This window comes from Mustela putorius, unplaced genomic scaffold (genome assembly GCF_011764305.1).
Source record: "Mustela putorius furo isolate JIRA1106 unplaced genomic scaffold, ASM1176430v1.1 tig00000407_pilon_pilon_pilon, whole genome shotgun sequence".
Classification (NCBI taxonomy): domain Eukaryota; kingdom Metazoa; phylum Chordata; class Mammalia; order Carnivora; family Mustelidae; genus Mustela; species Mustela putorius.
In genome coordinates, this window is record NW_025421373.1 from 22963838 (window position 1) to 22991496 (window position 27659).

The window sequence follows — 27659 nt, forward strand, 5'->3', positions numbered from 1 at the left end:
GAGAGCAAACATCTGGGAGGCCGAAGGTGGAAGGGGAGCAGGAGAGGGCAGGGGAGAGGGCCCCACACCATTAGGGTCAGCCATATTCCCAAGGTCAAGTCAGGGTCAACAGCACCAGGGTCACACAGTCACCTGTGTTTGGTTCTCAGTAGGTCCTGCCCCCTGTGTTCCCTCCTGCCACCCCAGCCAAGTTCACCTTTTGTGGTGCCCTGAGCAGGCCCAGGCTTCCTGTTCCAGTGTCTTCCCCATTCATCCATGGGACCCCAAGCCATCCTTTTAGGTCTGTCCTCCACATGCCCTCCATTCCCCATCAGGTATGGGCTCCTGGAGTGTTCAGGGAGCCGGCTCAGCCCTACATTTGGGGAGCTGTGACAGCCCAGAGACAACCCCCTTCATTTCTGTGCAGTTAAGACACTTACAGTGCTCTCCCCAGTCCCCCAGCCCCTGGGACCATGGCAGGGCATCAAGGAGGGGGCTCAGACAGGACTCAGCGACACAGGCCTGGCTTCATTCCCAGCTTTGCCCCTCCCTGGCCGTGTGGCCCTGGGGACCCACAGCGCCTGCTCACAACTTTACCCAACACAGCAGCAACTGAAAGCAGTGTGCTGGTGGCTCTAGCGACAGCCAGCAAAGAGTTAAGACAGCCCCGGGCCCTCTGAATTTCACGTGACCTTGGGTTGCTGAGCCTACGGTTTTGCGGTGGACACTCTTCTCCAGACTCATTTTTTGCCGGTGGCTCATGGAAAGTTTGGCTCCTTGAGCTCCAGGCCACTCCCTCTGGGGCCTGAGGCCTTGTTGACGCTGGTCCTGCCCTGGAAGGGCGTCCAGGGCTGCCTGCCCGCCCGTGGATCCTTGGCCAGCACTCCACCCGTCGTCCCCCTCCCCGCCCCCCTTCTGTCTCCGCCTGACTTCCTGCAGCCTGACCTTCTGCCCCAGGACAGGGTAGCAGTCCACCCCCTTTGGCCATACTGAGGCCTCTTCCCAGTGCCCCATCCAGGGTTGCTTTCTATTTGAGGGAAAGAAAGCCTCTGCCCCTGATGTCCATGGCATCTGCGAGCAGCCTCCCTTTGGGAACAAGAGCCAACAGGAGCCAAGGCAAGCTTGGACTCTGCTTGTCAGAGCAGAGCTGGATCTGCTGCTTCACCTCTGACCCCCAGCATCCTCAAATGGAAGATGTGGACAATAGCCTTCCCCCTTTCAGGGAATAAAGTGGGATAATACAGGTGTTCAGTGCATAGTTAAAAAAAAAAAAAAAATCAGGGTGCAGTGCAAACCGTGGCAGGTAGAAGCCCTGTAATGGGATGGTTCTCACGAGCCTCCTGTCCCTTGTGCAGATCAAGAAACTGAGGCCCAGCTCCTGCCTCCAACCAGTAAAGGGGGAAGGAGGGCGGGGACGGGTGTGCTCAGAGCCAGGGTCAGGCAATGATGGCAGGCAGAGGATGAGCTGCACCTTCCCGTTCCATGGCAGAGTGCCTTGGAGGCGGGGCCTTGGTGTCCCCATCTGTAAAATGGATGGGTTGGAGAGCCACAGAGGGGAACAGTGTCCATTCCTCAAAGCTGGGTTCTGGGATCGCCCACTCTTGCTGGATGGAGTTAATGATTAAGGGCTCTAATGGCTTCTGTGATGGACGGGGAGCTCCTGCCAAGGCCACAGGAGGTGTTGATGAAATGTAGTAGGGCAGCCCTAAAATCCTCCAGGCCCCAAGGCTGGCTTTGACCCTGACTCCACTGACCCAAGGTCAGGGTCTCACAGAGTTTTAGGAATTGGGGTGGCAGGAGGCAGGGGCAGGGGAGGGGCCAATGGTCAATATTGATCTAGCTGCGTCAGGGGAGTGGGTGGGGAAGCGGGAAGCCTGGGGTGGGGCTCGCTGATAACTGGTCTTCCAGCTCCCAGTGTGGCTGTGGGAACTGGGAATGGGGTGCTTGGTGCAGAATTCCCGAACTGACTGCTTACTGAACTACAGCTGCCTGGAGACCAGCCCAGTCTTCCTGCATCCTGTCCCCTGAGGGTAGGGTCTAAACATCTGTATTTTTAGCCTATTCCCTGGGGGATCCTGCAACAGCCAGCACAGTTCCCGTATTTGGGGAACCACAGGTTCAACCCCCTTATTGTAACGTGAAGAATCTGAGGTCCCGAGAGGAAAAGGAACTCACTCAGGGTCACACCGGGAGAAAATGATGGTAATTCTCCTTTTTTCCTTGGGTGAAAGTAGTCAACTTCTAGATCATTCCATCTATCCCCTGGCTGTGGCCCAAAGCCCAGGAAAGGATGGTAAGGCCAGGATGCCCAGAGGAAGGTGGCTTCTGAGACCTTGGTAGGTCCAGATGGAGGAGGGAGGGTAGGGCTTATCCCAGGAGGAAGGACAAGGAGCAGGGGCCATTCCCACAGGTCTGGTCCTGCCCTACCCTGCCCTGTACAAACACTCCCAGCACCTGCTGGGGGATGTTTCCTAAAGGATTTAGGGTCTGGGGAAGGCCATTTCCATTGCTGGGGACCTACCTGTGCCCCAGAAAAGCACATCCACAACAAAGGAAATTTGGGACCCACTCTGACACTCTGGCCTCCCACAGCCTCCTCCCTAGCCTCATCTCTCCCCACCCCTACCTGATCCACTGTTCTGGGCTCTCAGACTTTGCCTTGTCTCCACCCCACCCCCCATTTCACCCTGTTGAGCATGGGCACAAGGCCTCCCCAGCACCTCCAGTCATTGCCATGCTTCTGCTCCTTCCTCTGGCTCTGATAGACCTCGCATCTCCAGGCCCAGCCCCCACCCCAGCCCACCGTGCACTCTGGGTCACCGCGTGGCTCATTCTCTGGGGTGGCCTCTCTGGGGACAAGAGACAGGTCCCACTCATCACTGAGTTTTACTTAGAGCCCAGCTGGTGGCAGCAGACCCCAGCAGGTGTTTGGAGGGGCTAAAATTCTGAAACCCATCCCCCTTCCTCACACCCTGGGCCATCCCAGCCAGGTTCCCTCCCTCTGCCCTACAACGTGGAATGAACAGAAGAGAAACGCAGTGGCCGGTGGATGGGCGAACTGAGGACTGTGCGAGCACACACCAAAGCGTAGGGGTGCGTAGTCGTTGGCGTGAAGGAAGAGTTAGCTCAAGGGAGTCAGTGGGTTTCGTAGTAAATGGGCAGTGGGGAGGTAGGGACTGCGGGCGGTCGCTGGAAGGAATGGAGGGTCAAAGAGAGGAGATTCCTAAGAACCCCAGTCACACTTTGCTGGCTGTTCAGAGACAGGAAGTCAAGCTCTGGGACACTGGAGGCCCTGGAGGGACCCCTGGTTCCGTCTGGCAGGAAGCCTCTTTGCCTCTGAGTCTTATTGTCTTCCTTTTCAAGGTAGGGCTGTTCTGACACAAGAGGTATTGTGAAAGTACTCCGTGAACACTAAGGGGTCATACTCCTGTCAGGTAACAGTAGCGTTTTGGGTGGAGTTGGTACTTTCTGAGAGTCAAAGGTACTTCTGGACGTTCACTGGGAGCTGGAGCCTCAGGGCCCACGGCCTGCCTGTAACCTGTTCCTGCGCTGCCACCTGCTGGTCGGTATCTGCAATAGCAGCACGAACCCTTGGCCCGCCCTCAGGCCCTTCCTCCCGCCCAAGTAGGGGTCTCTAGTCCGCGGGAAGGCGGAGCTGGGAGAAGTCCGGGCGCTAAGGCGTAGCAAGCATCCCAATTCCAGGCCCCACATCCCTTTGAAACCCACCCTCTGGCCCTTCGCATCCTTGGCCTCTGTTCTCGCTGTGAAGACCGTCCTGTGTGTGCAAAGGGCGCACGCCTCGCGGCCCTTCTGCACACCAGCAGTGGGGATGGACTCTGGAAGTGGCTGGTGCAGGAATCTGGAGTCCCAGACACCCCGAGCATGGTCTAGAGGGGACTGTGGGCTCCAGAAGGCACATCCCCCTGGCGCTGTGGAATCCAGGTAACTTAGGGGGCTGCGTGGCTAAGTGACCAGCTCACCTGCTTTGCCTGGGACTGTCCTGTGTCAGCAAACCAGGATGGGTGGTCACCTCGCCGTGGCCCAAGGGCCAAGACCTCTGCATCCACACGTTGGCTCCACTTGACAGCCTGGACGCAGAGAACCACACTGGCCTCTGCTGTGGCAGGGGCCGCCCCTTGGCCAGTGGAGTCTCTCGTCCTGTCCCTCTCTCCAGCCCCAGGGCCCCTGTCCCAGGCACTCAGTCCAGTGTGTGGGTTTTGAGGGACCTCTCCCCTTACCCCTTTCTCCAAACTAGTCTCCAGGAGTTCTGAGGCCTGGCGGCTTGTCTGTGAGGTTGGGCTGAGGGAGGAGAATAAGTGTGGAGGGACTTCTGGAAAAAACTCTCATTTTACAAGGAATCCAAGGCCTAGAGGAAAAGAGCCTTACCCCCAGGACCCCTTCGAGAGACTTTGCTGCTGGCCAACTGTTTGCGGCAACCCGTGTCAACCTCCCCCTTCTTCTGGATACAGGGCCCCTGGTGTGGCTGAGAGAAAGCCAGCCTCGTCCCTGGTTCTAAGGCCAGACCACAGGGTCCAGGCATAATCCCACTGTAATTGGTTCAGTCTTGAGCATGAGACCCAGTTGGCCCAATCAGAAAGGAGACCTTGGCTTTTATTTTGCAAATAGCGAGATCTGGAACAGGAAACAAACACCCCCCCCCCACCCCAACCCAGTGTGGTTGCTTGGCGGAGACTGAGAGACAGCAAGTGCGCAGAAGTTGGTAGCTATTTATTGCACTGAAAACACCAGTAAAACAGACACCCCTTCTTCCCCCCTCCCACCCAATAGCAGAAGTTTTGAGCAGTGGTCATTCAAGTTCACAGCCACATATTTTTAAAAAAAGAAAAAAAAAATAGAAGAAGAAGAAGAAGAAAGAAAGGAAAGGAAGAACTGAAACAAATCCCCAAACAAATAGTAACAAAGAAACCAGCACGGGGAGTCTGGCAAACACATCCCCCAAAGGGTCTCCCCTTGGGTGACAGGAGGCCAGGATTAGTGCCCAGGGGGCGCACAGTCCTGGGAGAATACTTTCCTATAGAGGTGTTGGCATGCTGGAGCCTAGGTCTGGTCTTGGGTCTGGATTGATTGATTGATTGACTAATTGATTTTGCATCTACAGGATGTTTTAGAGAAGCAGAGTTTCACTGTCTGGTGGGGGTGGGCTCTGGGCCGCTGTGTCTGCCAGCCTCCCCTGCCTGGGCCTCAGGATGGCACCAATGCCCTGTGGTCCACGCTGACTGACTTCCTACCCACCGGAGTGGCCTTCCTCTGGGGGAGCCGTCTCCTCCTGGGGTAGGGACCTGCCTCCATTTCTCTGGCACTTGGAATGGGACACAGTGGATAGGAGGCATGAGGCGTGCCAGCAAATAAGAATCAGGACACTGAGGTCCTCCAGCTCATTTCCCCCTGGTGGAAAAACCCAGGGCCAGAGCAAGAAAAGGACTTGCCCAAGGTCACATAGCAAGTCTGGTAAGACCAGGGAATGGAATCCTAATCCTACTAACCCCCAAAGCATGGCTCTTTGCCCGCAGTCCACTGCTAATGAGCAGTTGACAGGCACCAAAGAGGGGAATGAGGGGCAGGACCGGGAGTGGTAGGCTGGCCAGGCTCAGAACGAAGCAGGAGTCTAGCCAGTGACTAACCCTGTCAGTTCTCACAGGTACATTGGGTTTCACCTCACTGTCCCGTTGGATTCCCCAATCAGTCCTGCAGCATAGGCTGGGCAGGAATATTTAACCCTTTAACTGATGGGGAAACTGAGGCTGAGAAGGGGACCAGACTTGGTCTTGCATCCCCTGTGAAGGCCACACCTTCACGTTGGGCTTGGGGCTTGCTGTGGGAGCTGGCAGCTCACAAGGGAGGCAGGCGGTTTTACTGCTGGGACGCTGGGATCACTGGGCCTTAGTGGGAAGCCCTCTGGACCCGGAGCAGGCTAAGTCCCTACACCCTGGGCCTCGGCAGCAGGGTGTCTGCCAAGGATAGAGGCCAGTGATCAACCAATTTGGAGAGCAGGAAGCCCAGGCAGCCTCTTTCCTGGCCTGCAGCCCCAGTCCAGCCTGCCTCACCTGTCCCTAGGGCAGCAGCTATGGAGAAAAGGACCCAGCAGACATCTCATGATCAGGGAAGACTCAAAAAGTCCCAGATCAAACATCCCCACCAGTCCTCCAGTCAACACCCAGGACTCCCCAGAGGTTCGGGGGAACCAGAGCCTCCTCCAGATCCCCGGGGGGATGTGGCTCTTCCTCCCCTAAAATCCTCCAGAGGGGACAGTATCTCATGCTGGCAGAACACGGCCACACAGAGGCCAAAAAGCACAGAGAGGCGGCAACATAATTCCGAGTTGGACACTGAGAATACAACCTCTTTTTTTTTTTTTTTTTTGTCCAAAACATGTAGATTGGTTTTGCTGAATGTTTTTCTTCTTTTCTTTTTTTTTTTTTTTGAACATACTTACTGCATATAAAGTCATGCAAAGAAAACAGTGCAGACAGTAGATCCTAGTGGACGTGCCAAGGCATTCCACATCAGAGTCAATCCCGGGGAAGAGGGAAAGAGAAAAGAAAAGAAAGAGATTCGAACCCATGGCTGCAGGACGAGGTGTGAAGAGGAGAAATTCCAGTGCTCTGCTTGAGCCAGCAGATGAGGAGGGGAGAGGCAATGAAGACACATGCTCGTGAACCCCCAAAGTCTGGGGAGTGCGGGGGGGTGGCACACACGGATGCGGTGGGATGAAATCCTGGGAAGTTGGGAAGCGTCCTAGTAGGAACTTCAGTTTGGGAGGCAAGCAAAAAAAAAAAAAGATATTTCTGTCCTGACAACCTCCCCCACTCTCTCTGCCCTGATTTGCTGTTTCTTAGCACTAACATCTGGTGTTTCTAGAGTCCTGAAAGGAACCTTGGGACCAAAATGTCAGCGAGGCGCTCCACCCCACCCAGGGCTGAGTCCACCTCGGACCCAGATAACCACAGGTGACAGAGTGAATCTCAGAGATGACATGAAAACAAAAACAAAACAAAGCAAAAAAACAAAACAAAAAAAAAAACACACAAAAAAAAAAAAAGAAGAAGAAGAAGAAGAAGAAGAAAAAAAGACCTAGAACAGAAAAAATCTACCCCTCACCCCTCTTCCCACACCCCTTCCCAACCCGGCCCGACCCTCCTCACAATAATTTGAGAGGTTTAGTTATTACATAAATATCCATGAACGCAAAATCCATTTACGAAACACACAGGAGTTTGGCTATAAAAAGGCATGCGGTCCAAGTAGGAGTGGTACCTAAACGTGCCTTCTTTGCCCCCGAAAAGCAATCAGATTCTCTCCCTCTGGGGGGACGAAGCTGGAATTCTCCGGGACTGGTGGAAGGGTGGAATGGGCGTTACTGTTGGAGGTAAACATCAGCCGAAGGCAGAAGGAAAGAGTGGGGGCACCCTGAGAGGATCGCACTCCACACACACGGAGGGAGAAGGGTCCGCATGGACAGGAGGACGAGCAGGACTGGAGAAGGAGGAGCTAGGGAGGCAGTGTGAGGTGGGGGCTCCTGGCGTCGGCGCCTCTCTCACCCTCTCCCACAGGGGAGGCTGGCTCACGGGGCTGGGGGGACCCTGGAAGGGAGAGACAGGGAGATGGGGGGCGGATGCCACATTCCTCCTGATTCCGCCCCTCCTTCTCAGCAGCTCGGGGGACACACAGCTGGGCATTCTGGCCTACAGCCAAGGTAAGACCAGGCCGACGACAGCCAGGAGGGGGAGCCCTCGGAGCCAGCACCCAGAGGGGAGCCCCCCCCCCATACCACCCTCGGGGGCACCCAGTCCTGAGGAGGACCTGCCCTGGCAGGTGACACAGAGCGAAAGGGACAGGGGGTGGCAGGGAGATGTGCCATTTGCTCGGAAGTCGTGATAGCTTTTGTGAGCAGGCAGGATTTTTTTGACGTAGCTCTGACGGTGATGGTGATGGTGGTGGTAGTGAGGTGACGTGATTGGGGGAATTCCAGCAAAATCCGAGTGGGAGAACCAGCAGCCACATTCCATGAACGAAGAGTAAATCTCTGCGGTCCAGGGCCCCCGGCCTGGTCCTTCAGCTGTAAGAAATTGTATGTGTTGGGGGTAATGCAAGTGTTTCTGAGGGCAGCCCCTTCCCCATCCTTAGACGGGGTTGAAGCTGCTTCTGGTGGGTCCCGCTCAGCCCCTCACCCCACCCCGGGAACCTGCAGGTCTGTTCTCCTCCCCGTGGTCTCCAGCCCCCACCCCATGGCCTTCCAGCACCCAAGTTCCCCAACATGGCCCCCTCCAGACTGACACCGTCCCCCCATTCTTTCAGACTGTCCCACATGACAGATGGCAGGAAGGAGGAGCTCTTACTGGGGCAGGACGGAGGGCGCCCCAGATCTGTGGAAGTGGACGATCTGCCATTTGCCGTCCCGGCGGTGCCAGACACGGGTCTCCTCCGACTGGGCCGTGCGGGGGATGCCGCCTGCATCCAGGTACTGTGTGATGCGGATGTAGGCGATGCAGGCCGACTCGTCGCCCATCAGATGGATATGGGGGTTCAGGATGGTGGTGTGCACGGGCTTGCTGTTCCGAGACCACACTGGAGGTGGGGATGGGAGGGGGCAGAGGAGATGCAACGGGGGGCCTCCTGCGTCCCTTCCTTCACTTCCCCGTCTCCCAGCGACCCTCTCAGCAGAGGCACCCCCCGCCTGCCTCATTTCCACAGGAGGGGTTCAGCTAGGAGTCCAGGCAGAACTTCCAGATGGCTAGAGCAGATCCCAGCTTAGAGACAATGAACTTCAGACATGCCAATTCTTTAAACACAGGGGAATGGGATTTTAGATTCACAGGATCTCAGACGCATGGAAGTATAGGGCTATGACTGTAGACTCAGATGAACTTAGACCAGAGTCTCAAAACCAGGTTCCCTACAGAGGCCAGACAAGTACATAAAGGAGGAGGGCGAGCAGGGTATAAGATGCTAAATAGCAAGAGACCCTTTGCCTCTGGGTCAGGGAGTGACCTATAGGGAGCAGTGGAGACTGTGGTGAATAGTACACCTTGTCCCACCTGCAGAGGGCGCCCTGTCCACAGCTTCCCTGGGGGCCCTCTGTGAGAACCTGACCCTTGAACAATGATGGGGAGGGAAGTTAGCCGCACCGCACCCCACCCCCACCCCGCTGCACACTTGAAAATCCACATATAACTTTTGACTTCCCCAAAACTTAACTGCTAACAACCTTCTGTTGACTGGAAGTCTTACCGATAACATCAACTGTCGATTAACCCACATTTTGTATGTTATTTGTATTTTGTGCTATGTTCTTAAAATACAGTAAGCTAGAGGAAAGAAACTGTTATTAAGAAAATCACAAGGAAAAGGAAATGCATTTACAGGGCCGGTCTGGGGAAGATGTGTGTAGAAGTGGACCCACACAGGTCCAACCCGTGTTGTTCAAGCATCAGCTTTAAGGGAACCCACATTGCCACACCTGATTTTTGAGGAGAATCTAGAAATCTGAATTTTTATGTGAAATGCCTCATTTTTATTATTGGCCACTAATTCAAATTTAAAACCTCATGTAGACCACGCGAAGCATATATGTCATTTAGATATGGCCTATGGACCCCTGATCTGCAACCCCTACTCCTGACGTATGGCATTATGGAAACCTGGTTCATATTAAAATTGAGGAATCCTAGGATCTTGGAATTGTGAGGATAGAATTGGTGGTCATGGGGTGAGGTCATGGAGATTTCCACAGTCAAGCAGAAAGGCATAACTCTTGTAATCATGACAGAACTGAGAAAGGTACCTGAAGCCAGCTTTCTCTATGAAGCATGTGAGCCACTATTATTATTACAATTATTATTTATTATTATTATTATTATTAATTATTTTAGTTCTAGGAACTCTCCATATTTTCAGCAAGATAGAAAACAAAAGCATAGAAAGACAATGACCCAGGGAAGGGCTGGACTGGGGTCATGAGGGGCCCAGGCTTCAGAGGAACCCTCATGCCTTCTCTTTGTGTAGCCCAAAGGCAGGTTCAAATCCCACAGAGGACCAGTTTAAAAAATACACTGCCCATCTCCTCTCTTGAAGATGACAATTCAAAAATCTATATTATTCGAAAACCTCCTTCCCCTTCCGCACCCTCTGATTCTGATGCCCAGCCAAGTTTGTGAGCCATTGGTTTCCTAAGAAATGTAAAATGTCTTTTTTTTTTTTTTCCCTGAACTGCCAAAAGCATCCCTAATATTATAATCACACTATATCCAGGCTTTGTCTGCGGAACACCAAATCACTGAGTCTTACATATGCAGACTAACAGACTGTGGGCTCTCAGTGAAGGTAGAGCTTTTGCATTATAGGCTTGGGAGTGACCTCAGAAACCAGAGGTCACTCAGTGGCCCTCCTACAAAATGCAAGGAGGCCTCCATAAGCATCCTCGACAACAACCAGGGCTGGAGGCACCCAAGACCATCTAGGTCAATGCCTCCATTAAACACATCTGGAAACTGAGGTCCAGAAAAGCAATCTGACTTGTCTCAAGCTGGGCCACTTCCCGAAAAAAATGCAATAGAACCTAAAAGAAGTCAGTCTCCAGATGGGACTGAATTAGGACAATCTAGAACAATCTCAGAAGAGATGAACAAGCTCAGCATTGTTGAGGGGGCCTCGCTGTTGTTGGCAGGGGCTGGAGTTCTGGGGGACGTTTATAAAAAAGGATCATCCTAATGTGGTATCTCTGAAGAGACCGTGGCCTTCTAACGCCCACCCTTATAGGCAGCATGGGAGAAAGGGCCAGGTCCTCCAGCAGAGAAACACAGGCAGGATGCTGGGACTTGGCCTGGGCCAAGAAGTCACTCTGGGTCTTGCACTCATGGGCCGGCTGGCGTTCAAACCTAGAGTCCAAGGGGCCAGTGTTGTGATGAGGCCCTTGGTGTGGACCCAGGCCAAGAGCTAGTTCAGCCTTCTCTTTGTGTTCCCATCTTGGAGCCTTTAGAGACAGCTCAGCCTGGTTTCTGCTCTGCTCATTGGGGATTGGGGAGTTGACACTGGGAAACCAGCACCTCCAGAAGACAGACCCATATAGAGAGGAGCCAGGGAACTCCAGGGTAATGGAGAAAACTTAGGGTCCAGCCACCCATCTTCACATGAAAATTTAACTTCCCCTGCTATCCTTGGAGCATCAGAGTTTGATTAATCAAGGGAAAAGGTAACTTCCTTCTCAGCTCGTTGAGGGGGCTCTTGGCTCCTCTGGTCTGTAAGGTACAGTCTGATTTAGTGCCCAGCTGAGCCTTGCCCCCCTGATGAAGTTGCACATATTGAAAGAGAATTGAGCAAGGTACCAGCTTTCTCACTGTGCGAACAGTGCTATTTCAAGCGGTGCCCACGTGCTCCAGAAACCATCTTGCATAGCCTTAGGGGTATATGCCTTCCCCTTGGGATACCTTGATATGCCACTCAGGGCCTTCCTGTAGGTCCTGAGCTAGAGGAGTCTACCCTGAACGTGCTTTGGTTCGTCCCTGTCTGACCCCTGGCCAAGGAGAGACATGGACACAGGCAGAAAGCGCCCTAGGTCAGGCCCAGCCTCAGCCCCCTGACAGCCCCTAGTTGCAAAGCTGCCAGGGTCTCTCCTGCAGAGGAGAGGCCCAGGAAGGACAGACATGCGGACAGAGACCTAGACACACAGGCAGGGGCACAGCAGTGTGAGCTCGGGTCCCCTCCTCTTCCCCAGACTGCCCACCCACAGGCATAACAGCCCACCAGCCTGCTTGTGACCAGTTGGAAGAGCTGGGGTGGCCCCAGACATCTAGATGGCTGTGACATGGGTATATGTCCAGGCAGGAAAGCTCTCTCATCTGGAAACTGAGAATAAAGGCCATCCCCATACCCTCCCAGGGGCAGGGGCCGGGGCAGGGACAGGAGAGGGCTGGGAGGGCTTGTCACCCTTGTCCCAGGTCCCCATCCTCAGCCACAGGAGGGACAACTGGCAGTCGGACGGGCCCGGGGTTATGAGAGGGAACCAAGATGGTACCAACCCCTGTCCACACGGGATCTTCCTCTTCGCGGGCTCCTGAGCTGCCCCGGGGGCCCTGCCCGTCACCCTGCTGTGCCATCCGGCAGGACATGGAACGAGAGCAGACAACAGGCACCCCAGAGAGAAGGGATTGCTCACGGTTTTCAAAATAGAATCGATGGAAGTCCAGGCCCTCGACCAGGTTCCCCAGGGCCTCGGGTTCGAAGGCCGTCATCCCAGGGTCACACATCTTCCTAGGGGGAGGAAGTCAGAGAAAAGAGGGCTTGGGGTGGCCTCCTGGGGCCACCTTCTCATTCCAGGGGCCTGGACCGGAGGAGGGCGGGCCTGTGACATTGAAGTGATCCAGCCCGACTCACAGGCTCCGTGCGGTCAGTGCGGGGAGGAACAGGCTTGCCAACTGCACCATAAGGCACCCACTGCCCACTAGGGGAGCCACATAGACCTGGGAAGCCTGGGTGCAGGTCCAGCTCCTGCCACTCACTGGTTTTAAGACCCCCAGCACCAAGCGAGAGCGCTGCAAGGGGCTGCAAATCGTCGTGGGTAGCCCTCGGGCGCCGGCTGGGGGTCACTCAGCCTGCAGGCTTGTCTCTACATCGCATCTTCCTGCCCAGGGCAGCCAGGCCAATCTGCTCTCCTGTTGGGGTGGGGGAGGGCGCAGGGGAGGACTTTTTCCTTCACATGAAAGTGACCTCTGCTCCCAGAGCAGGTTATGTCCCTGGAGGGGGTGCGTTTTGCTTCTTTAAAGGTGCCCCTTTTGCCCTCAGCGTGAGCCTTGGTTTCCTCTTCTGTAATGTGAGGAAAGTAGCCCTCCATGAAGTCATGCCTGGGAGGAAGGCATGTATTTACGGCTCAGAGCTCCCTTCCAGGTCTCAGCCTTCTGGGGAACCCTAACAGTCAGGTTGAGGAAGGAAAAACTGTCTCCCCCACCCCCAGGCCTCTGGGACCTGTGGCACAACACAGACCCCTGTTACAGTGGCAGTGCAGCCGGGGACAGGAAGTACCTCCGGACATGCAAAGATCCCAAGCCGGGGAGGAACAGGAGACAACGGGAGGACAGGTATGGGGCCCGGCATTGTCTGATCTGGGCACTGTGGGAAGTGTAGGCCACTCTAACCTTGTTCTTCCTTGACTGTCCCTGTCCGTGTGACCCCAAACAACTCGCTTCTCGGCTCAGCACCCCAAATTCTCCAAATGGATTAGTGGGGGGTGGGGGCCCAGCTCAAACCATATAAGATACTCAGGACCCTTCAGTTCCAGAAGTCTTCAAGTCTGGGGGTCTGAGCCCTAAGTGTTGGGGAGACTGAGCCCCTCATGGGAGAAGCCCTTCTCCAGGAAGTCTCTGGGGTCTCTGACTCTGAAGTGACTCAGAGACCCCCTGTTCCAACTCCATTACACATCTAGGGACACTGAGGCTCAGTAAGCACGGGTTACTCAGGGCCAGACTCAGGACACCAGTGGCTCCAGAGGTGATGGCACGGGGTCAGAACCTAGGGTAGGCTGCACATGACAGGAGAATGACATCACAGAGGTGGGGGGGGTCCCCAGAAATGGCACTGCAGGGAGGGGTTTGGGGTCCATAGAAACCACCTCTCTTTCTCTCCCTCTCTGGCTGTATCCTTCCAGAGATAGTTTTGGGCTCTTCCCGGGTCTGATTTAGTTATCTTGGGAAGGGCTGCCAGCAGGACCTGTTTAGTGCTATGTTTCTGTACTTTTAGGCTTTACCTGGGTGCACGTGTGCACACATGCCTAGCCACACCCCTTATGCACACAGTCACAAATGTGCACATGTGGACAGGTGCGTGCACACACGCGTCCATGCAGCTTCCGTCCCACACCTGTACCTTCCAGAGTCCTTGTTCCTCCAACAGAAGCAGTGGGTTGCTGGGGCTTTGCCACCTGCTGCTGCTGAAACCTTCCCACAATTAAAATGCACCTGGCCTGCCAAGCCTTTGGGAGACAAACTTAAGGTCCTGGACACCGAGGAAACCAGGAACCAGCTGCCCAAGACCCAGATCCCAGTTAAATTATTCCCACCTCACCCGAACCCAAGGCAGGGTCATTCTACCTTAGGTGGCAGCTTTTATCCACCAAAAATCATATGTGGGGTCTTGTCAGCATCTAGCTGAGAGGTTGAGAGCTCAGCCCAGAATCCTCCCTCTCCCTGGGGTGGGCCGGCTTCTGGGCCCAACCATGCAGGCTCTGGGTGGACACTAGGGGGCGCTCCAGCCCAGCCTTCGCACACAGCCGCCTCTTGAAAGGCTGGTCCAGATGGGTAGGGGACATCTCATACCATCTGTTTCATTTTATGTTATTTTTGGACACTTGGCCTTATTCCCCAGAGGACTTAAGGTTCTGTTTCGAGGTTCGTTTCCTCACCCCTGCTCACTGGAGGACGCACCCTGTGGATTCCTGCCTGCTTCTGCCCACCTGAGGTCAGAGGCCTGAGGAGGTCCAGGCTGAGGAACAGGCCCACACAGCAGGTCTGAGGAGAGGCCCGCCTCCCTCCCCTCCTTCCCCCGCTCATCTCCTGAGGAGGCCCATGCTGTGGTGGGGGAAGCAAAGGAGTTTTGTTGGAGTTCCTTCTGGGGAACAAGAGATGAGGAGGAGGACGTGAGGAGGAGGAGATGAGGGAGGACCGAGATACAGAATATTGTGAACAGAAAGCTTCATTAAAGCAGAAAGTCCAAACGCAAAAAGTTCAGTCTGGTTCATGGCACATGCAGAAGGAGTAAATGAGGACTGGAGACGAGAACCCCCAAAGTTAGCCACTAGCGCCCCCTGAGCCACAATCCAGGCAGGACATGCAGAGTGGACCCAGCCGACTCACGTGTAGGACTCAAAATCTCCATTGCTTATGGCTTCAATCAGCTGCTCTGTCACTTTAATAATCTCCTGTTTCCGCACTGCAAGGCAGGAGGAGACACAGAGAAATGATAGTAATATAACGAAGCACCAGCTACCATTTTCTGAGTCCCTGTCATGTGCCAGACCCTGTGTGGGGACCTGAGGGCCTTGTACAGACGGTCTCGGTTAGCCTCACATTATCCCTGGGAAGCAGGTACCATTACTTCCATTTCACAGAAGCAGGTACCATTACTTCCATTTCACAGAAGCAGAAACTGAGGCCCAGAAAGGTGGAGAAGAGTGGGAAATTTCCCTCAGCTGCAAAGGGCAGAGTCAGCATCCCGGTTGGCAGCCTTGGCCTCAGTGAATCATGCATGGTGGACATTCTGACATTAGGCCTCATGGGAAGCCAGGCTGACTCCAAAATACACTACTCCATCCCCTTGCTTTGCCACCTGAATCAAAACAGTGGTGGTTGTCGCTAGCAGCCAAGAACCAGGGCTCCCCGCCTGGGCCCAAACTGGAGGCTTTAAGGAAGGTCTTAGGGCTTACTGCTCCCTTAGGTCTGGGTGAGCCTTTTGCTCCACGTGGAGCAAAATTCCTGATTCCATGTAGGAATCAGGCATGGAGGGATTCAGAACTTTCTAGGCATCATGAATCCCAATTGCTGAGACCTGGCCTCCGCTGTCCACCCCCAGAACACAACGAATGGCTCTTTCTGGTAGAGGCTTAGGCCATCAGCTTTCTCATGACAAGGGCTCTGTTCTGAGCCCCAGTTTTCCCAGCTGTGAAATGGAAACAGCACCACCTCTCATCCCTTCAGTGCCGAACCCAGACGGGAGTACCAGATAGACTTCACCCTCTTCTCCCAGACACCCCAGGAGGTCAGCAAGGCCAGCACCCCCGATATGATACACGTGGAGTCTGAGCCTCGCAGACGGAGGAATTTGGAGCCCAGTGTCCTGGCTCCCAGCGGGATTGTCCCACCAGAAGCCTGGCATGGTTCCCTGGGGCAGGCTGTCTTCACACGGGCCCATGCTTCACTTCCAACCCAGTCAGCTGGCTGGCCTACGGAGCAGCCTCTGCTGAGCTACGTGGCCGTGTCTCAGTCTGGGACGGAGGGAGGGGAACATCATCTGGAGGCTGAGGACCTGTCTCTGCCTCTTTCCTCATCACCGCCTTTGCCACCCCACCCCTGATGCCGGGAAGCTCACCTCAGGCCCAGGGGACACAGAATCCTACAACATCCCAGCTGAAAGAAACCTTGGGGACCAGAGCCTCAGCCTCCAGATGATGATGGAAATGGATGACCATTTTTTTTTCAGATGATGGGGGAAATGGAGGCCCAGGAAGGGGCTGACTTGCCCAAGGACATAGAACACCTTGGTGTAGGGCTTGGTTTCCAGCCCAGGGCCTTTTCCCCAGGACCCCCACGCCCCCCACCCCATGCTCCCTGCCAAGTTAGGCCCGTATGCTTGTCTATCTCCCAACTTAGATACGTGCTCCGTGGAAGCTAGGCTGTGGCTGCCTTTGTTGCACTGGACGCCCGGGCCTGGAACAGACCTGGGTCCACAGGCGTTACCACCGCACGAACGAGCACACCAGCCTTTGTACTGCTCAGCCTGAAGCATCTGGAAGCCTCACGGCATGACTTCATGTGGCTCTCACTGCCACATCAGAGATGAGCAAAGCACAGGTGAGAGAGGGTGACTGTCTGCTGCAGCGGGCTGACCGCTCCCACCAGAGTCTGCAGCTCCAAAGCCCATCACACTCTCCTCAAGGCAGGGGCCCTGTGCCCAGCATGCCTGTTGGCACATGGTGGGTGTCCCATAGACGTAACAGTCACCATCTTCAATGTCAGTAGCACAGTGAGGGGCTAATTCTTGATCTCCTGGCTCTGCTCAGATTTACCAGGGCTGGGAATGAGCCTGTGTTGGACCGTGAGCTCTGCCGGCTCACACCGGGGGGGCCTCTCCTGGGGTGGGGGCAGAGGAGGCAGGGGTGAGCCAATCAGTGAATGGACAGAAACGGGCCCAGGGCTGCTGTCTTTGCCCTGTGTGCTGGAATCTACCAAGTGGCCAGGTGGTCTCTGTCCCTTGGAGCCCAAAAGCCTGGCCTGCTGCCCAACTTTGCCTTCCTTCATGGAGACTGAGGGCAGGAAGACACCCATCTCTGCCAGGTGACACAGCATTCCACTCCCATGCAGAAGCAGGGTGGTGATCCAGGGAGGTCCACACGCTCCTGGCAAGCCATGGGACCTGGGCCACCTCCTGGCTTTCTCTGCACAGACTTTAAGGCTCCTTCCAGCCTGACATCCCATGAGTCCGTGACATTCCCTAACTCCTGTGGGTTCCATCTCACTGCCACCCCGGAGACGCTAGGAGAGCAGTCAGGGGCCTGGATTCTGGAGTCAGACTCCTTAGGTTTGGAACCCAACTCTGCTGCTTATACTTCCCCGTGCCTCAGTTTTCCCATATGTGTAATGGAGCTTCTCATAGTACTTACCTCACAAGGTGGTTCTGAGAACCGAGTCAAGGATGCATCAGTAGAAATAACAAACACATGTATGCTTCTCATTAAGAACCTCCGAGCCCTTTCTATCAACTCATTTATGTCAATAATGGTGTGCAATATAAAGCATTTAGAGCCGTGCCTGGCAGTCCGTGAATAAGAGCGATGATTGTTATCATCTGGAAATCTCCGAATTGGAAATTCTCCCTGAGGACAGCCTCTGGTCTCTAGCCAGGGCAAGGATGCTTCCCAGCAGCCTGAGACATGATGGTTCTGTTTTTGCTTGAAACTTTGGGGGTTGTAGCCTGCCAGGGGGCCTGACACACTATCAGGCCTCTCTCTCTCTGCACCCAGCTTCTTCTTCTGTTAAGTCAGACCCTCCCCTCTGAAAGCCCCTTGTTATGGTTCTCTTCCCCTTTCTGCCTTCTGGGACCCCAGAGTATGCACCCGCTTCCTCAGACCCTATGCCCTCTCCCCTCTACTAGTCTTCTCTTTCTAAGGCTAAAAGCCTCCAGGATAGGGTTTGTAGGATCTGATTTAAGCTGGCCATCCACTCTTTGGGGTCCTTGAGCTGTTTAAATGCCTCTCTGAGTGTCAGCACACAATCCTCAATGTGGCTTGAATATTGCAGAATATCAGGTCTGGGGTAGCACTCTCTATCCGCTCCTCAAATCTGGACACTATACTTCTATTAACGCATCCAGAGACAATGCCTAACTTGGTGTGCTTCTAGCCACTCAGAACATCAAGTTTAACAACAGTGGAAGTCTAGTGGGCAGAAATCTCCCTAGTAGCTTCATCTCTGGGACAGAAGATCTGAGAGTCTGGTGCTCCCTAGAGCTGGAGAAATTCACTCTGGTTTTGATTCCCTTCCCTGTCCTCAGCAGTCCTGTTCTATGTGAGAGATTCATTCAGCGGCTTCTCAGCAGCAACCTCCGGCATTTCTCATCTGCCAGGTGTTCACCCATGCAGTCTAGGAGTGCTCCTATACAGGTGGGAAAGCTGAGACCCCAGAGAGGTTAAGATACTCTCTGAAGGTCTCACAGCATGCTGAGGCTAAAATGGAATCAGCATTCCTGGCCAGTATTTCCCAGAAGGTCTCTGCCTAGATTCTGAGAGAGCTTTTTGGGTTGGGGAAGAAATTAATTTTTCATGGCACTGACCAGTAGGAGTTAGGGAAGTGGGAAGGAAGCCTGGCAGAGCCCCGTCCACACAGCTCAGAGGGCCAGAGGCCTGTGCATTAAGCCTGAGGTGCCCTGAAATATTAATGTCTCTTTCTTTGCTCAGGGGAAATTGTTCCCTGGAGGATGACATTTCTAATTAACTTTAATGTTAGGTCAGAATCTATCCCACCAGCTGCTATTCTCACTTAGGGAGAAGACTTAACAAATTAACACCAGAAAATGTTTTTTTTTCTGAAACTTTCTCTGAGGCCTGAAGAAGCTAGGGGAGGCACGGGGCTCCTCTTTCCTGCCAAACACAGGGAGAAGCTCTTGGCTGAGCCAGTGTCTCTGCTATCGGACATGGCCTTTTACATGGGGAAAACTGAAGAAGGGAATAGGGCCCCAGTTCTGCCATCGATAACCTGGACTTGCCCTTTTTCTCTGGGCCTGAGATGCTCCTCTGTAACAGGGGTACAGGTGAACTAAAATCTAAGACTCCACAAATTTTCCCATCCTGATCTCTCCAGAGCGGAGTCCAATGACAGCAAGTGTGAGGCCTCAGGATGCCACCCAGAGCCATTACCCTAGGGGGAGAATGTCTTTGATGGGTCACGTTCACATTTATAACACATACAAATTTCACATTTCTTTCCAAATATTTCTAACATATAAATATCTGTCTTAAAATAATCTTTGAGTAAAACTGATGCTCCAAGACAACTCCATGTGGCTTCCTGTCATTCAGCCGTAAGTTCCGGTTTGAAAAAAAGAAATTGAAATTTATTAAACTGTGATCAGTGCCCAAAACTGTGAAACCACTGTATACGCAGCCTCTCATCTCATCCGCACAGCAGTCCTCTGAGATTGTTACCATTATCATCCCCTCTTTACCGAAGGAAAACAGGCTCAGAGAGGTTGAGTAAGTTGTCCAAAGTCACCCAGCAAATGGATTGCCATGAAGAAGCATAGAGCCAGTTCACCTCTATGACCCCTGTCTGCTCTGAGCCCAGCATCACAAGGCCTTAACAGGTCTTTTCAAAATCCCAGTGCCTTTTATCGTTAGAACAGTGAGCCTTAAATGTGGGGACAGTCTTGGAAATGCCATGTCTTGGCTCACCACAGAGTCCACAGGGGCAGGGCTAGGGATGTGGCTGGAAAACCACACCTGAGGGACTTAGAATGCACACCTGACCCCAGTGGGGAGTTTTTCTATAAGATTGTCAGTTTTTAAAAGGTCGTGCCTAGTTCTGTCGTGGAAAACTGATGTGTTCTAGTGTTGGGCTGTGGTGATGGAGTGACTGGCCCCACGGCCCGGTGGGGAATGACTGCACAGGGACACACACAGTGTGGAGCTGACCTTCCGCGGCCCCCGGGCAATGTGTGGAGGGAGTCATGGTGTTCAGTGTGCCAAACTGTCTTAAGAGGCGGACTGTGCAATTGTGCAGAAATATTTGTTACGTAACAAAATGCCCCTTCATTGTGCTCTTCTAGGGGTCGATATCCAAATGGAAAAATGGCTACCCTGGTACGGCTGCCATCTCTCCAGGTCAGTGGTGTTCTTCTAAGTTGCAAAGACTCCCCAGGGGTCTCTGACATGTGCCGAGTGTGAGAACCCCCACCCCGGCTAGTCTCCCTGTTCCATGGGCCAAGGATGGCTGGTGTGGACAGGACGGCAGGACATCGCTAACTCGTCCAACGATTTGGGGTCCCCTGAGCAGAAGGTGACCCTCAGCCTTCCTCCTCCAACTCCAAGCATGTTTGCCATGCACCCAACCTGTGAGCCACGGCTACCAGGCGTGGAGTCCTGGAGCCACGCTGCCCGGGTTCAAATCCTAATTCCAGCCTTAGGAGCTAGGGCCAATTTACTCAACCTCTGTTTCCCAGGCTGTAGAATGGGCTCGATCACAGTACCTACCTCACAGCTCAGGTAGATAGAAAGCACTTGGACCCGGTCTAGCCCATAGCAAGTACCCTGCAAAGGGTGTCCACGATTCCTGGTAGTGTCCTTATTAGCTTCCCTCTTACTATGCCGGTCACAGTACTTCAGGATTTCGCTTCCCCCTCCATCTGAAGGCTTGTGGGGACTGTCAGCCACTGGGGGTTGGTCTTAGGCAACGCTCCAGTTCAACTGAATTTTCTGAATTTTTGCGTTCCCTTCCCTTCTTCTTTTCGCTTCACGTTCTTAGAATCAACTCATATTTATTATTTATTTTTTTGTTTATTTATTTTTAAAGTAAGCTCTACGCCCCACGTGGGGCTTGAACTCATGACCCCGAAATCAAGAGTCGCACGCTCCACCCGTGGAGCCAGTCAGGTGCCCCCTAAAATCAACTCATTTTTTAAAAAAATTCAAAAAGAAAATGTCTGCCACCATGATACATTTGTGACCTGAATAGGTTAATGTTCTGCCCCCTAAAACATCCTAAACTTAAGCACACCACCCCTGCAGGAAGCAAAGTCCGCCTGTGCCCCTAGCCCGAGTACCTCACGCGGGAAGCAGTGTCCTGCGGTGGCACTGCCCAGTCTGCAGGGGGCGACAGCCAGGGTCTCTGTGGAGGAGCAGGACACAAGCTCGGCCCTGGGGCCCTTGGAGGCCGGGGCTGTCAGGGAAGGGGGCCTGCCGGGAGGCCCCGGGGGGCCCAGACGTTGAAGGCGAGGCCCCCCCTACCTTTGGTGTCTTCATCCTCGATGGTGGTGTTGGTACTCTCGGAAGATTCCTGCCAAAGAGAACACGGGAGGTGGTGAGCGCCTGCTGGCGAGCAGAAGAGGCTCGGCCCGTCGGGGGCTGCCCCCTGGCTGCCTGATGCGGCGGCCCGGCTTCTGTCAGCCTCACCGGCTCTGCCATCCAGACGCTGCCCTGAAGACCCTGCCAGACTCTTGAGCCTAAGGAGGGGGAGGGCCCAGCTAAGCAGGTGGCAGGTGGCAGGGGGCATGGGTGAAGGGACGGGTGCGAGGAGATCCCTGGCCTTTCTGGAAGGGCTGGGAGGGCTCCCCGGCCCTGTCTGCTTGAGGGAGCCAAGACGGGGTGTGGGAGAGCAGAGAGGCTCATGGTGGCCACAGAATGGGGAAGGGATACACACACCAGCAGGAGAGGAAGAGAGAGAGGAGGGGAGGCCCAGTGTGAGAGAGGCTGGGCTTTTCGAGGGCAGAAAAACCGCACAGCTGGGGGAGACAGCCACGGAATCAGAAGAAGAGGGATGTGGGCCGCCATGCCACCACTGGGACCCCTGGACAGAAGGCAGGGGCTGGTGGCTCCGCTGCCACCGGCGGGCCCTGGGGAGCGTCGAGAAGCTCAAGAAGGGCCTCTCGGGCGCCCATTCCTTTGGCCAAACCAAGCCCCCCCGCGCCGCACCTGGCACAAACCAAGCCCTGAGATGAGTTCCAGAGCAGAGGGCGGGGAGAAGCAAGAAGCCAAGGGCTGGACGTGGGATGGGGTTCAAATCAACCTTCATACCTGAGGAGGTCCTCAGGTCTACGGCCAGGCTGCTGGTCTGGGCCATGGAGTTGGAGGTGTCAACAGAAACACGCAAACAACACGCACACGCAACACACAGACTGTCACACGAGGCACACGTACCAAGCACGCCCTGAGCAGCCTCTCCCCGCCCCGGGTTCCCAGTGCAGCCTGCAGGAGGGAGGCAGGAGCGAGGGTTCGAGGCCCAGCATTTACCGGCGTTTGGGAGACGGCAGACACTCACCATTAACTGAACGCTGGAACTGGACTTTCTTTTCTGGAAAAACAAGGAGAAGAGATGGGACAGGAAAAGACACAGCGTGAAAACGGCAGGGAGCAGAGAAACGGCAGGGAGCAAAGAAACGAACGACAGTAGGGGGGGCGGGCTTGGAAGGATGATGGGCCTCACGGTCATCCTCTAAGGTTCCTTGCCGGCGTGGCAGTGGGGCAAGAAGTCAGGGCCATGAGCAAGAGCTGCCCTAGCAGGGCCAGTCCTCTTTCAGCCTGAAGCTCTCGGGGGCTTCATGCACAGCTGCCTGGGGCTCACCATCTGACCAGCAAGCTCCGGCCAAGCCTCCCTTGGACCAGCGCTCCCTCTACATCAAGTTCTGACGGGGTCTTGGATGCCAGTTGCCAGAGGCCTCTGGAAGCCAAAGTTCTTGTAGGACCAAAGGGGCTCAGGTCTGGAGAAGAGGCCCAATGCCTCCTCCTTGCCTCCCCTTGTGTCTCTACTGAAAGAACCCCAGTCCTGGTTTGGTTGGGTGTCAGAGTTCCTTGGGAAACCTGTAGAAAAGAAACATAACCAGGGCCCCTCAAGGAGTTCAATAACTAGGTCTGGGGTGGGGCATCTGCTTTTTAAACAGTATCCCCAGGTGAAGTCAAAGCAGCCCTGGGCATGGACAGTCCTCTAAGTGGCCTTTGAAATCCTGCCTCTGGTCCCAGCTTCCCAGCGACAGGCCTGTTCAGCTCCTTACGCTGACAGAGAAACTGAGGCACGGCCAGACACACAGCTGAGCCCTGCCATCCCACCTCGTCCAGCGTTTGGAGGATTTGCAGCTTCACTCATGTTATTGGCCGTGGAACCAAGGGAGCAGAGAAAGACAGAGGACACGTTGTCTTCTTGTTCTATCACTCTAAGCTAGGAGTCGTAAAGACTGGCATTTGCAGAAGGCTACGGGTCTTACACTGACAGAGAAGGGCGGTGACCTGCCCGAGGTCTCTCAGCTGGGTGGGAGCAGAGCGGAGGCGGGAACCCCCAAGTGCAGGCTTTCCCCTCTGTGCAGGTCTCCAGACACTGCGGTCTGACTGCTCTCTGCCTCGGCTGGTCCTTCACGGACGCCCTTCCTTCTGAGAGGCCTGGAGGCTGTTATCCTTGCTGTAGTGGGGTGTGTGTGTGTGTGTGTGTGTGTGTGTGTGTAGGGAAGGACTTAAGATGTCCTCAGGGTGGGCCTTTGCCCTGGGGGAGGCACTGGCTATTCTCTGAGGATCCTTGGGTCTAATTTTGGGCTTTCTGACTCCAAGATCCAGGAGTGTCTGAGCGCCAGGAGCCCAAGATCCTGAGTTCTCCTTCCAGGGACCCCACAGACGTGGCAGAAGCGGCTCGTTGGGCATCGGCCTGTGTAAGGGGTCACGGCCTCTGCCTCTGCCCCAGCTGGGTGGACAGTGAGACTCCCGCAGCCAGCCCCCACGGTCGGCCTCACTCCTGGCAGGAGCCTGGCCAGGCACAGTGTACGTGGGAGGGGACAGGCCCTCCCAGCTCGCCGTCAGCAGAAACCTGAGGAACACGGGGGCCGGGGTTCCAGGCGGGACACGAGGAGGGAACACAGAGCAGAGACTGCATCAGAGTCGGACATACAGTGACAGGATGGGACATGGGGGAGAGGAGTCACGATGGTACGGATGGGACACCAACAGGGGCAGTGAGTGGGGCTGAGGGGCGGGAGCAGTCGGCTGCTCCTCATGGAAGTAGAGGCTTAGAGGTGGCAGGGGTGGGGGTGGGGGGTCAGCGCTCCTCGGGAACAGAAAGATTCGATTTCCCTGGATCACCAGTGACGATGGTGCTAATAATAACCCCATACCGACCGGGGTCTTTCACCACAAGTAGAGTCACATCTCTCAGAACCACATGTAGAAGCATGGTTCTAGGGTTTGCAAAGATGGTAGAAATAAAGTAGGGTCAAAATTAGCCTCAAAAAGCCCCTACGGGCCCATAAAGTCTAGTATCATCTGCGTTCCGACCAGCCCGTCTTCCCTCTGGCAACCACTGCACCTCCATGACCTCAGTGGTTTCTCCAGGGACCACGTTGTAAGAAGAACGCATACTTCCCCTCAGGGGCCGAGCATGGGTTGGTTAAAGGAGCTCATGGTGTAACTCCCCAAGGCCCACTCTCGTGCGAGCCTCTCGTTGGCCCAGCAAACACCGGCCCCTCCCCCTTGCACAGACAGCAGAACTGGTGACGCAGGTCTCCAAAGGAGGGGACGATGGGGCCCGGCCAACCCGCAGCTTCTTGACTCATAGGGGAGCACATGACTGGACCCCCAGAACAACCTGTTGTAGGCCAGGCTCCCCAAACCCCAGCCGGGTCCCTGGTTACTCTCATCTTCCAGCTGGCTTCCTCTCCTCCAGCCCCCAAAAAGGGCAGGAAGCTGAGCTACAAAGAGACAGTCTGGCCAGGAAGAGCCTTTGGGTGTCTTCTCATCCACACCCAAGCCACCCTGAGAAGTCGCTACAGGAAGGAGTGGCTTTTCCTTCAGCGGTGGCCCCTGGTAAGCCCTGTAGTGACTAGCCGGAGTTCCACCACGCTCTGCGATGTCCTTCCTCAGACAGCCTCTGTCTCCTGGCCTGGCCTGGAGAGGAGCTGGAAGAGAGTTTCGTCCCAAGACCCGGCCTGAGGGAGGACCTGACCTCACACCCGTGGCTCTGTGTCAGCCCTTTGCCAGGGCCAACCTAAGAGCCAAGCAGACGGGGTAGCCCTCCATCTGCCCCCGCCTCCTCTGCTGACCCGGACCAGAGCTCACAGGCCCCTGTGGCCTCCGCCCTACATTCCCGACATATGACTTTTCCCAGGGAACTGAGCACCCCCAGTGTCTACACACTATGGCCGAGAGGGCCCCGGCTGCTCCAAACAGGGCCCCCCAAATTGCACATCCCCCCATTACCCTTTCCAATTAGAGGTGGGGAGAGTTTGATTCATGGGTAATGCAAAACTGCAAGTAAGCCAGAACTCAAGTCTGGATTCCGTCATAGCATTTGGGATAAGCAGGTGTTAACTTTATACGTTGGTTTGGCTTTAGATCTGTGTTTCCGAATCCTTCCTTGATCAAACTTTGTTTTCAAGAGAAATCTTATGTCAAAGTCCAATCTAGAAAACATAAAGCACGTACCCCATGCCAGGGCCCCTGCTAAGTCTTCAACACCCATTATCTTCCTTCATCCTCACAAGCAGTCCTGGGAGGTGGGAAACCCTTTTACCCCATTGCCCGGATGAGGAAACACGGGCTCAAGGGAGTCAGATAACCAGCCAAGGCTTCCAACTGCTAAGTTCAACCACTGCGAGGTCCGTTACATGGAGTTCTTCTGGCTCTAGTGGGCGTGAGAAGCCCAGTATCTTCTCTGCTCAGCCACCCCCTTATTATCCTACTCTACCCCATCCGCTGCTAACGATGCCTCCCCCAAACCTTCCAGCTCCAAGAATTTCAGTTTGAAATCTACTGACGCTGGCTGATAACCAAGTAATTCTGTATTCCTCAAGTACCCAAGAAGAGAAGGAAAAGTGATTGGTAGGGTTTAGTTGCTTTCTTCTTTTCTTTTCCTTTCTCTTCTTTCCCTTTCCTTTCCCTTTTTTGTTTTTAAAGCTTAAATCTTAGAAATCATGGAGTCCACACTCCTCCCACTCCATCCATTGTACCTATAAAGAAACTCAAGCCCCCAGAGGGCTCAAAGCAGCAGGAAGACCCAAATCCTGGCCTCAGCCAGCCAGCCAGCCCAGATCCCTCCCATACGACCCCCAAACCAAAGCCAGTGGCCTGAGACCACAAATACTGCTACAATGAAGCATGAAGCCACCAGCCCACCTGGGTGGCTGTGTTTGGACAGCATCCCACACCTTCCAGCATCCTGGGCACAGCCCAGCCCTGGGGTCCTGGCCAGGCAGGGCTCTGAGCCCAGAAAAAGGCAGGGTCTCAAGAGAGGAGAACCCACAAGGCAAGCCAGTGGCAGGGGAGAAGGGAGCTGCAGAGAGGGAGGGGGGGCCAGGCCCCAGAGAGCAGAGGGAGAAGAGAGAGGAGGGGTTAGCAGGGTGCGGAAGGAAGTAGCTCGGGCATCAGGGGTGTGGACAGGGGTGGGTCAGGGGAGGAGGGGATTCTTGGCACCCAACTGGCAGGCCTTGACAGGGGTGAGTGCCTCTGGGTTCCAAAGCCACGAGGGGTGGCTATCCATCCTCCATGGGCTTTGTGGGTTGGACTGGGGTGCACGCTGGGTCAGGGGCCCATTCCAGCCAGCCCACACTTGGGAAGGAGGAGGTCACCCCTCATGATAGGTCTGTCTCTTCCTCGTACCCTCTCACTTCCCAGTCCTCCCATCCCAGAGAACCACAGAAATCTCCTTCAGACCTGCCCCTTTCCTTGTGCCCGCCCCAACCCCAGGCCACCTGCCTCTCCCGTCGACTTTCGGACCTCCCCCTCCCCCACCGGCCCCCACCCATCCTGGGACCAGCCCGATTGCACGAGTGACCACACCTGCTCAGCAAGGCCTAGGTCTCGCCCCGGCCCTGAAAACTAGGCCCTGTCGGCGGAAAGGCTGCCAGAGGCAGGCCCTGCCGTCTCCTGGGGGCTTACCTTCACACCATCATTCTTCTTGTTTCCTCCACTCTTCCCTCCTACGGAGGAGAAAAAGTAGAGGGTTACCAACACCAGGCAGGGCACCAAGGCCCACAGGGTGAGGAACAGCAGCATCTGCGGGCAGGCGGACGGCACGGAGCCGGCTCAGCGATCTGAGGGACACCTCCTCCTTCTGCTCGTCCTTCCTCCTTGGGGCTTGGACTGCCGGTGGCCCACGAGGTGGGCCTGGGCTCCCCTGTCCTCAGCAATCTCGAGCATGCCCCTCTGGCCCCATGGGTGGCAGGAGGTGACCGATGCGTCCCAGGCCCCGGGGGTTGCTGTTTCAGCCTGGGGATTCCCTCTGGATCCTGGTCACCACCCGTGCTGGTGGTGGCCAACCCGGAGGCCTGGCTGCCTGGCCAAGGGCTGGCTGCTCCCTCCCCACCCCGGCCCACTCTAATTTTAGGCCCATGCTGCTGCCGAGGTCATGTGTCAGCCTGCCTACTCACTCTGGACAGCTGCGAGCCTTGTTTTGCCGGTGAGAAGAAGCAGATGCCCCACTCTGGGGCCCACCCCTGCCAGAGCGCCCATCCCCTACCGAGGCCTCCCTACCCTCCAGCTCCAGAGCCCCATGCTGGGGCTGGCGGTGTCCATGGTGCCTGGGAAAAGCAGAGCAAGGGCTGCTAAGGGAGGCCCCACCTCTGTCATTCCTCTTTCCCTCCCTCCTTGCCTCCTGGCCAGAGCCCTTGGTGAGGGCTGCAGCCAGGAACTGGCATGAATGCCCAGCCCTGCCCAGCTTGGCTTCCGGCTGCTTCAGACCTCAAACAAATGCCTTACGTTAAAGGAGACAGGAGAT

At 55.1% G+C, this 27659-nt stretch overlaps 1 protein-coding gene across 2 annotated transcripts in view; it reads right to left on the minus strand.

Moving 5' to 3' along the window:
* Positions 1–8332: 8332 nt before the first annotated feature.
* Positions 8333–27659, minus strand: part of CAMK2A (calcium/calmodulin dependent protein kinase II alpha) — a 56735-nt gene continuing 37408 nt past the window's right edge. The window contains exons 13-18 of one of the 2 annotated variants that reach the window (XM_045079564.1): positions 26822–26862; positions 22230–22262; positions 21200–21248; positions 14841–14916; positions 12152–12246; positions 8333–8565 (exon numbers count right to left, since the gene is read on the minus strand). In XM_045079564.1, the coding sequence (XP_044935499.1) occupies positions 8333–8565; positions 12152–12246; positions 14841–14916; positions 21200–21248; positions 22230–22262; positions 26822–26862 (527 nt within the window). The remainder of the gene's footprint in view (positions 8566–12151; positions 12247–14840; positions 14917–21199; positions 21249–22229; positions 22263–26821; positions 26863–27659) is intronic. The other variant, XM_045079565.1, reaches the window with a different exon arrangement.